This window comes from Rana temporaria, chromosome 7, assembly GCF_905171775.1.
Source record: "Rana temporaria chromosome 7, aRanTem1.1, whole genome shotgun sequence".
Lineage (NCBI taxonomy): Eukaryota > Metazoa > Chordata > Amphibia > Anura > Ranidae > Rana > Rana temporaria.
Window position 1 is genome coordinate 138,887,612 of NC_053495.1, and position 10,188 is coordinate 138,897,799.

Consider the following 10,188-nt stretch of genomic DNA (forward strand, 5'->3'; position numbering starts at 1 on the left):
ATTCACCGCGTGCTACCTTCGCTGTGTGGGCCGGCCCAGTGCTGTACCCGCTAGGTAGTGCGCATGCATGCCACAGCTCTAGTCATTCCTATGGGTGGGCTGTATAATGCTGAATGGCTGGGGTCGCACTGAACATGTGCAGTAAGTAGGGGTATTTGGGTAGAGTTTTTTTTACTGCAAAGGCTATCAGGCAGTGAAGACTATTGGAATGGGGAGGAATGCAAGTATTTTAGCAGGCAGGCTGCACTGGAGTAAGGTTGGGGGAATTACACTCCGATATCAATGGCATGGAATGGAAAGCATGGATGTACACAACATCTGCACAGGTTAAAGGCTTTTAAGACATTTTTTATTAACCCTTCAACCACATTAGTATTTGGGGTTTACCTACACAAAAGGTTTTATTGAATTTTATACTTTACAGGTGGTCTTGTAGACATCCATGAAAAAGACCATATTCAGAAAAAAAAAAAGGGTATATGACTGGGTATCAATATTAAATAGGTAATAACACCAGGGAATGTTGATCTGGGGAATATTAGATTGCCTCCTGGGGAATCGGGAAAGATTTTTTTCCCCCCCAAGCTAGAGCAAACATGATCATGCTTTACTAATATTTTTGTTGCCTTTGGATCAACTGTGGGAGTTGTGTATATGTAGCTTTTTTATTTAAAAGTAAAATGTAGGTGCCACTTAGGTGAGAGGTATAGTCCAAAGCTAAACCGCTATGAGTGCTGCCTAGGATGGGAGCTTGTCCCGGCTCCAAGCTTAAGGCCCCTTTCACACAGGGCAGCGGAGGTGCCGTGGCAGTATAGCGGCGCTAAAACTGTCGTATTTCCTGCAATTGTCGGCCGCTAGCGGTGCGGCTTCAACCCCCGCAAGCGGCTGAAAAAGGCTTAATGCCGCCCGCAATGCGCCTCTGCGGAGGCGCATTCCCGGCTGTATTACCGCGGTTTCCCACTGATTTCAATGGGAAAGAGCGGTATAGGAGCGGTAAACACCACGCTCCTAGGATGCGGCTAGCAGGACTTTTGGAGCGGTCCTATTAGCGCACCGCTTCAGTGTGAAAGCCTTCGGACTTTCACACTGAAGTCTGTAGGGCACGATTTTTTCAGGCGGTATAGCAGCGCTATTTTTAGAATAACGTGTCAGTGTGAAATGGGCCTTAATATAGCAGAAGAAACGTCTGTGAGGCCCCGTACACACGTCCGAGGAACTCGACGTGCCAAACACATCGAGTGCCTCGGCGAGTTCAGTGTGGAAGCCGCCGAGGAGCTCGGCGGGCCGACTTTCCTCATTGAACAACGAGGAAATAGAAAACATGTTCTCTATTTGGCCCGACGAGTTCCTCGTCGGCTTCCTCGCTAAAAAGTGTACACACGACCGAGTTTCTCGGTAGAATCCAGCTCCGATCGAGTTTCTGGCTGAATTCTGCCGAGAAACTCGGTCGTGTGTACGGGGCCTAAGACGCACATCGAGAAGCAGATCTGTGTGAAGGAAAGAAAGGCAGCCTCAGCAGGGGCTCCGGCCAGGCAATGCCCCCAATGCATTTCGCTCTGCTTCTCTGAGATTTACCAAAGCTATTTGTTTATTTTTTAATACTCTTTGTTCTACTGTAGATGGGCTTGTGTCTTTTTTCAGCCTGACTATGTACCTATATAATATTGTTGTGCGCCTCTGGTTTTCTTTTTTTTTTTTTTTTTTTTACATAACTATAGTTACTAACAAAGTATAAAATGTATTCAATGACGTTTACAACATTTGCACAAATATCTGAATTTCTTATAAACCATTTTGTGTTCACTTCTCATTTGTGCTATTCACAAGACTTCTGTATAATCTCTGCAGTTTGATTTTCACACGTTTTAAAAGTGTAGTCAGTTTCTTGCTGAAGCCAGGCTTGGGGAAGGTGATAAAACACTCAAAAAATAGAGGTCTGAAAGAATAGATGATGCCCTTCACGCCTAGACATAGTAATACTGATAGCAACAAGTTTGCCGGGCTTCCCTTCCAAAACAGTGTTTAAAGCGGGGTTTTAACCACAATTAGCATTTTTTAAATGTATGTCCTTTCATCATGTGTTTTTATAATATAAATCTGGTCACTTACGATTTTACAATCCGCCACCGCTCCGCATAATTATTCAAAAAATATAGTTTATAAAACTATGTCCACACCGTTGTCATTTTGCTTGTGGGCATTGTGAAGCCCACAAGCACTTACTTCCTGGAAGTCTTGGATGGGGAGTGATAATTGGGTAGCGCACTGCATCCTGGGAAATGACACACATTTCCCAGGAGCATTAGAGGGAGATGATGTCAGAATCCTAGGTGATTCCAAAGTCAGATTTTGTGGGACCGCATAGCAACAGGCATTTCCAAATGAGTAAAACATTTTTATTTTTTAGGTCTAATGAGCACAATAATTAAAAAAAAAAAAAATTTTGGGATGGACATTCCACTTTAACATTACTTTATACTGTCCCACGGTACAATTGGCTCAAAAACTAGTATAACTTGGCTCTGGCACTGTGAAAAAAGGAGCAGTCCCAGCATTGCTCTATAAAGAGCGATACACATTCAGATAACATTTGACAGGTGGCGCGTAGGCATGTATCGCCTCCTCACTGCTTGTTTTAACCCCTTAAACCCAATACTTGAATGCCGCAAACGTGTGCACTGAATGTGATTGCAGTGTCCCCATTCAGTTGAATAGGTCACGGTCAGTGGTCAGTACTGCAGTAGGGATAATTCTTGCCATCAGGTGATGCTTTTCATTGCAGCATATGTACTGCCCGCTCCACTGCGAGGACAAGGCATTTTTACTGCCCCCGCCCAAAAAAAAAAAGTGTAAACAAGGCCTAAGGCAGGACCCTGATCAACATGCTTATTCCAGGTCACTGCCTCTGAAGATAAAGAACAGCATAATAGCGTCTGTTAATACTGCACAAAACCACTGCAAAGAACTTACACTTTTTTCAGCTTCTCGAGTACGATTCGTCTGCGGATTTGCTGCTGAGAACAAGAATCTACAAGAGGCAGAGGTGGAGCCCATGGGGCCTCAGCCTGGAGAAAAAAGAAAAAAAAAAAAAAAAGCATAAAATGATGTGAATGTACAATATACATGTGTAAAGAAACGTATATAAAATAGTACTACCTGGTGGCCCTCTAATGATAGTACAACCCTGCGCTTTGGGAATAGACAACAAAGTCCAGGCAATAAAAATTCTAACACGATTAAACACAATAAATATAAATAAAAGCAGCTGCTTAAAATTAAATGTCACTTGTTAAAAGCAGAAAAATAAAAACAGCCCGCACAGAGCATGCAAATAGTCCTGCAGCAGCGCTGCAAACTCCTGGTTTGAGAAAAATAATAAAAAAGCTGTGTGTGATGACTCGATCAGATGTAGTTTAGGTATGTGCTCCAATCACCAAAAAAAGGGCATTCACCACGTGGGGGGATATAGGGTCCCCTTCGGGGGAAACACTCACCAGATGGTTTCTTTAAACTCGCATTTCCATATCCATATAAATCACCTCACGTATCACTTTCGGATGTTTGGAAACTGTATACCTCTCTCCTATCTTGATCACCGTTATTGCATTTACTTCCAGGATGTATTGCTCGCAAATGTATGAGGAAATGAAAAAAAACCATATGGTGCAATATCGTTTTTTGAAAATTTAATGTTACCCCAAAAAACAAATATACAATGGTCCCCTCATAAAAACGTACGTACCAGAAAATGCATTGAATCAGGCACATAAAGGTTTCTTTAGCATTGCTCACTGTTAGGTGTAGACCCCTGAAGACCGCTCTATAGGCTTTCCTGTGGCTGTCACTTCCTGGTTTCTCCTACAGTGGAACGCATGTGTCACTTCCGGTCGGATGCTGGATAGCAGCGCTCTGACGTTTCGTCCGTTCGTACTTTTTCCAAGAGCGTCTGGAAAAAGTCCGAACGGACGAAACGTCAGAGCGCTGCTATCCAGCATCCGACCGGAAGTGACACATGCGTTCCACTGTAGGAGAAACCAGGAAGTGACAGCCACAGGAAAGCCTATAGAGCGGTCTTCAGGGGTCTACACCTAACAGTGAGCAATGCTAAAGAAACCTTTATGTGCCTGATTCAATGCATTTTCTGGTACGCACGTTTTTATGAGGGGACCATTGTATATTTGTTTTTTGGGGTAACATTAAATTTTCAAAAAACGATATTGCACCATATGGTTTTTTTTCATTTCCTCATACATTTGCGAGCAATACATCCTGGAAGTAAATGCAATAACGGTGATCAAGATAGGAGAGAGGTATACAGTTTCCAAACATCCGAAAGTGATACGTGAGGTGATTTATATGGATATGGAAATGCGAGTTTAAAGAAACCATCTGGTGAGTGTTTCCCCCGAAGGGGACCCTATATCCCCCCACGTGGTGAATGCCCTTTTTTTGGTGATTGGAGCACATACCTAAACTACATCTGATCGAGTCATCACACACAGCTTTTTTATTATTTTTCTCAAACCAGGAGTTTGCAGCGCTGCTGCAGGACTATTTGCATGCTCTGTGCGGGCTGTTTTTATACATGTGTAAAGCACTACGCAAATTGACGACACTATACAAGTACCTGTAATAAATGAAAGTGGTTCTAAAGTCAGGTTTTTTATCTAAATCATGCATTCTTTGCATTAAGATAACAAAACCTTCTGTGTGCAGCAGACCCTCTCATACTTACCTGAACCCCATCTCGATCCAGCGATGTTGCACAAGAGTCTCTGCTGTCCGGGAGTGTCCCTCCTCACTGGCTGAGACAGCAGCGGGGTGCCATTGGCTCCTGCTGCTGTCAATCGAAGTCAGTGAGCCAATGAGGAGAAAAAGGGGCAGGGCTGAGTCACGACTCAGGTGCCCCCATAGCAAGCTGGGAAACGGGTTAAGGAGGCAAAGAGGAAGCTTAAGAGAGAAGGGAAGTATCACTTATCACTGTGCTTTTGCCATCATGCTTTCAGCAACACAAAACATCACTGCAAGTAGAGTCTTAGTCATAAGAACATGTTTACTTGAATAAAATGGTGCAAAAAGAAGATCAATATGTACAGTGGTGGCCAAAAGTTTTGAGAATGACACAAATATTAGTTTTCACAACGTTTGCTGCTAAACTGCTTTTAGATCTTTGTTTCAGTTGTTTCTGTGATGTAGTGAAATATAATTACACGCACTTCATACGTTTCAAAGGCTTTTATCGACAATTACATGACATTTATGCAAAGAGTCCGTATTTGCAGTGTTGGTCCTTCTTTTTCAGGACCTCTGCAATTCGACTGGGCATGCTCTCAATCAACTTCTGGGCCAGTTCCTGACTGATAGCAACCCATTCTTTCATAATCACTTCTTGGAGTTTGTCAGAATTAGTGGGTTTTTGTTTGTCCACCCGCCTCTTGAGGATTGACCACAAGTTCTCAATGGGATTAAGAGCTGGGGAGTTTCAAGGCCATGGATCCAAAATGTCATGCCGCGTACACACCATCGTTTTCTGCGATGGAAAAATGCGACGCTTTATGTGCTTTAAAAAAACGTCATTTTTCAAACTTCAATTTGAACAACGACGTAGCATACACACCATCGCTTTTTCACAACGCTCTAGCACAGCGCAGTTCCGTCAATCACGCACGACGTCACTATAAAGGGTCGTTTCCATGCGGAAGACGGCCTCTTTTGCTGATATCGTGTTGCTGCGTGTTAGTAAAAGTTTGGTGAGATACGATTCGTGATTTTCAGTGACTGTGCTTTAAATTTCGTTTTCTTGTCTATAAGCTGAAAAACACCTTAACGAATGTGCTGATTCCATTCTGAACAGTCGTTTTACATGAATGAGCGCTGCAGTCTCCTAACTTGCTTCTGAGCATGCGCGGGCTTAAATCGACGTTTTTACGTACACACGGTCAATGTTTAGAACACAGAAAACGACGTCGGCCAAAAACGACACATAAAATTGAAGCATGCTTCAATTTTTTTCTGTCGTTTTTTAGAAGACATAAAACGACGTTTTTGCCCACACACGGTCAATTAAATTGACGTTTTTGAAAATGACGTTTTTTTCCATCGCAGAAAACGATGGTGTGTACGCGGCATCAGCGTTTTGGTCCCCGAGCCACTTAGTTATCACTTTTGCCTTATGGCACGGTGCTCCATCGTGCTGGAAAATGCATTGTTCTTCACCAAACTGTTGTTGGATTGTTGGAAGAAGTTGCTGTTGGAGGGTGTTTTGGTACCATTCTTTATTCATGGCTGTGTTTTTGGGCAAAAATTGTGAGTGAGCCCACTCCCTTGGACGAGAAGCAACCCCACACATGAATGGTCTCAGGATGCTTTACTGTTGGCATGACACAGGACTGATGGTAGCGCTCACCTTTTCTTCTCCGGACAAGCCTTTTTCCTGATGCCCCAAACAATCGGAAAGAGGCTTCATCGGAGAATATGACTTTGCCCCAGTCCTCAGAAGTCCATTCACTATATTTTCTGCAGAAGATCAACCTGTCCCTGATGTTTTTTTTGGAGAGAAGTGGCTTCTTTGCTGCCCTTCTTGACACCAGGCCATCTTCCAAAAGTCTTCGCCTCACTGTGCGTGCAGATGCGCTCACACCTGTCTGCTGCCATTCCTGAGCAAGCTCTGCTCTGGTGGCACTCCGATCCCGCAGCTGAATCCTCTTTAGGAGACGGTCCTGGCGCTTGCTGGACTTTCTTGGGCACCCTGAAGCCTTCTTCACAAATACAGTGGAATTTTTTTTTATGGGATTAAGTTAATCTTCATGGCAAAGAGGAACTTTGCAATCAATTGCAATTTGTCTGATCACTCTTCATAACATTCTGGAGTATATGCAATTTCCCAGCTCAAAAACGGAGGCAGCAGACTTTGTGAAAATTAGTATTTGTGTCATTCGCAAAACTTTTGGCCATGGCTGTATAGGGTGTGCATTGTCAAAAATGTACCTAAACCCCCAAAAACAGAAACAAGAGGAAAATCTGATTTTACTAATCTCATCCCTTGCAGAATACCTTGTGCTATACAGCTAAATAATTATTTTGATTACCAAAGTGCATGTTTACACCTTCTTTACATTATCCTAGTACTGTAACTTTTCAATGATAACTTTCTTCACATTATAAGCAGTGCACCAATTCTGCAAAATCATTTTACTTCCACTCACATTGCTTGTGCCAAAATCTAGCTCCATAAATTTGGGAATCCTACAACATACTGACAAGCACAGCAGAGGAAGTGGTGATGCCAAGTGACCAACAGAGAAACAATAGGGTGGTAGATCTTCATTACAGAACTCTACCAGTAAGTATCTTTTTTTCTCCTTTTTTTTTTCTAAATCCTATGCCCTTGTATCGGGGAAAAGAGGGAAATTATATTTCTTCTCCCTGCACTTCTTCCTTTTTTTTGGGGGGGGGGGGGCGCAATATGGGGGATACGGTCGGAGTCACCTCTCACAATTTGAATATGGATGCTATAGATTGTATGTGTATATATGTATATGTTTTTGTAATGAAAGGAAAAAAAATTCAAATAAAGATGAATAAAAAAAAGAAAGTACGACTGCATATCAGGAGCGCCAAGAAAAAGATAAAGAACACTAAAAGTTTTTAGTAGTCAGAACCAGTTATAACTGTATGCGTGGTGACCTTGAACATGTATGACTCTGACGTTCAGTTGATTGTGAGTCGCCATTTAGTTTGGTTGTGTTTTCGGTAGTGTGCCAAAAATGCTAACGTGTCAATTTGAAATTTCTTGTAAAATTGCACAACACCAACAGAATGTTTTCAAATGCTTACTACAGCTTATGGGCATGTCTCGTGAGCATGTGTTTGAATGGGGCAAAAGATTCAGTGAGGGCCATGAGAATTAATTTTCTAAAAGTTATATCAGTGATTAACCCTCCTGGCGGTGTTCCCCAGTCTGACTCGGGGTTAGATTTCTGTGCTGCGATCGGTAACCCCAAGTCAGACTCGGGCTTGCCTCGCAGCATCCACAGACAGTGTTTATTTACCTTGTCCCTGGATCCAGCGATGCCACCGCGCTGTGTGAGCGAGCGGGTGCTCGCTCGATTCACACAGCGTCCTCCTGTGCCGCCGATCTCCGTTCCCTGCGACGTTACGACGCACGGGAGTGGAGAACGGCGCCAAATTCAAAAACGTAAACAAACACAATACACACAGTATACTGTAATCTTATAGATTACAATATTGTATGTAAAAAATACACACCCCCCTTGTCCCTAGTGGTCTGCCCAGTGTCCTGCATGTACTTTTATATAATAAAAACTGTTCTTTCTCCCTGCAAACTGTAGATTGTCCATGGCAACCAAAAGTGTCCCTTTATGTCAAAAATGGTTTTAGAGCAGCTAGAAAACGGCGATAATAAATTATATACACTTGCAGAATTGTGCGATAGCGATTTGTGGGGAAATCCGTCATAAAAAAATAAAAGTAATGACAGCGACAATTCTGCAACTGAGCAAATTTCAGTGATTTTGAGTTGATTACATTATTGAATAATTTTTATTATAATTATATTATTTGTTATAATAATTTATAATTATTATATTATAATTTATAATTTTGTTTTAAAAAAAAATGTCATACCCGGGATGCCTACAAGACTCTTGTTTGGTCAGATTTAAGTGAGTTATTCCTAAGAATTACAGGCCTACAGTATAAAACGCCAAATTTCCTTGCAAATAATGGTACCGCTTTCAGCACCTTTTTTCTGAAAGAATCATACCGCCAGGTAGGTTAAAGGGACACGTTTTGAGTCAATTGATGCTGTAAAGAAGAAAACGATGGATGTGTTGAAAATTATTTTCTCCATGCCTTCGAGTAGTGGAAAACAAGACTGCAGCAATGTATTCGTGCAAATGAGGAATATAATGAAGGGTACAAGCATTAAATTTGTAATACATATAAAAAAAAGGTAAGTTATTTAATAGACACACCTCGTACACTCACGTATATATCTTTTGTTAACGTATCACACAATGCAACACTCATATAATTTTATTCTCAAATGATGTGATCTTTGTCATGTTTAAGACTCAGCACTTACCTTTCTTGTAGCACTTTTGCTTTCTTCTAACCGTCCATTTTCTACCTCTTCAGGCAAAACATACTGTCCTCCAAAAAACTCTTGGACTCGAAGTTCCATACATTTGGTTTCTTTCTTAAGTTTGCCAAAATCTGGAAGAGGATTTGATACATTATTGTCATTTTGGAAAGGTAAACACTCATTCAAATGTGCGGGACTGGTATCCTTAATGGCTTCAAAGCCAATGTCATCTTCATCCAATTCCTCAGTCTGGTCACTGGCAATAGGAACCTCTTCCTTGGGTACTGGGGGTTCTATCACATAGCTGGTTCCAAAGAAATATTTTAAAGTCTCTTCCGATTTCCACTCGTTCAGTGTCTGTTTGAGGATGTCAAGCATGCTCCTTTTGACTGCCACTGGAGGAATATTGTCTTGGAGTGCTGTCTGAGAACTTCTGGACTTTGAGATTAATCTTCGGAGATGTTCAGCACCCGTTTTGCTTACCGCTCTCTGAGTCACACCAGCAGTGTCCACCATGGCACTGTCTGTAGACTGACCATTCTCTGTTATGTTGACTGGGGCCTTTTTAGAAGCCTGGCTTAAGTCTGTTTCCCGACAATCAACTGTCTTTTCGTGATCAATAATACTGCAAGTATTTAATCTTTCTGCAATTTCTGACACATTTTGGTTTATTGCAACCATGTCAGGAGTTTCATCGTGCTGCGCAGTGTGAAGACTTTCCTGTACTGATTCAGACCGGTCGAAGCTTGGTTCCGTGGTTGATATAATAGAGGACACAAAGGCCTGCTCTGGTGCACGGTCATCTGTCTCACCATCAGAAGAGCTAGAGTCACCATCTTTACCCTCACGCTTAGGTTTCTCAATTTCTGAAGGTCTAAGGTTTCTGTCTGCTAGTTTGACTTCCTCTCCAGAATGGCCACTGAAATAAATATATAATGTGGATGTTAAATTTCTATATTGCAAGGTAACTTTTTGCTATAGAGACAAAGATTTAAAAGGCATCAAATACAAATCAGTAATGACAGCATGAAATGAACAATAAAGTGGAACTTTAGTCCGCAAATTGAGTCCTGCTATATCAC

The 10,188-nt window shown here is 42.0% G+C and overlaps 1 protein-coding gene across 1 annotated transcript in view; it reads right to left on the reverse strand.

Annotated features, from left to right (window-relative positions):
- RPAP2 (RNA polymerase II associated protein 2) overlaps nucleotides 1–10,188 on the reverse strand; it is a 105,397-nt gene that overhangs the window by 59,413 nt on the left and 35,796 nt on the right. The window contains exons 8-9 of the mRNA XM_040360030.1: nucleotides 9,107–10,025; nucleotides 2,971–3,065 (exon numbers count right to left, since the gene is read on the reverse strand). Coding sequence (XP_040215964.1) covers nucleotides 2,971–3,065; nucleotides 9,107–10,025 — 1,014 coding nt within the window. The remainder of the gene's footprint in view (nucleotides 1–2,970; nucleotides 3,066–9,106; nucleotides 10,026–10,188) is intronic.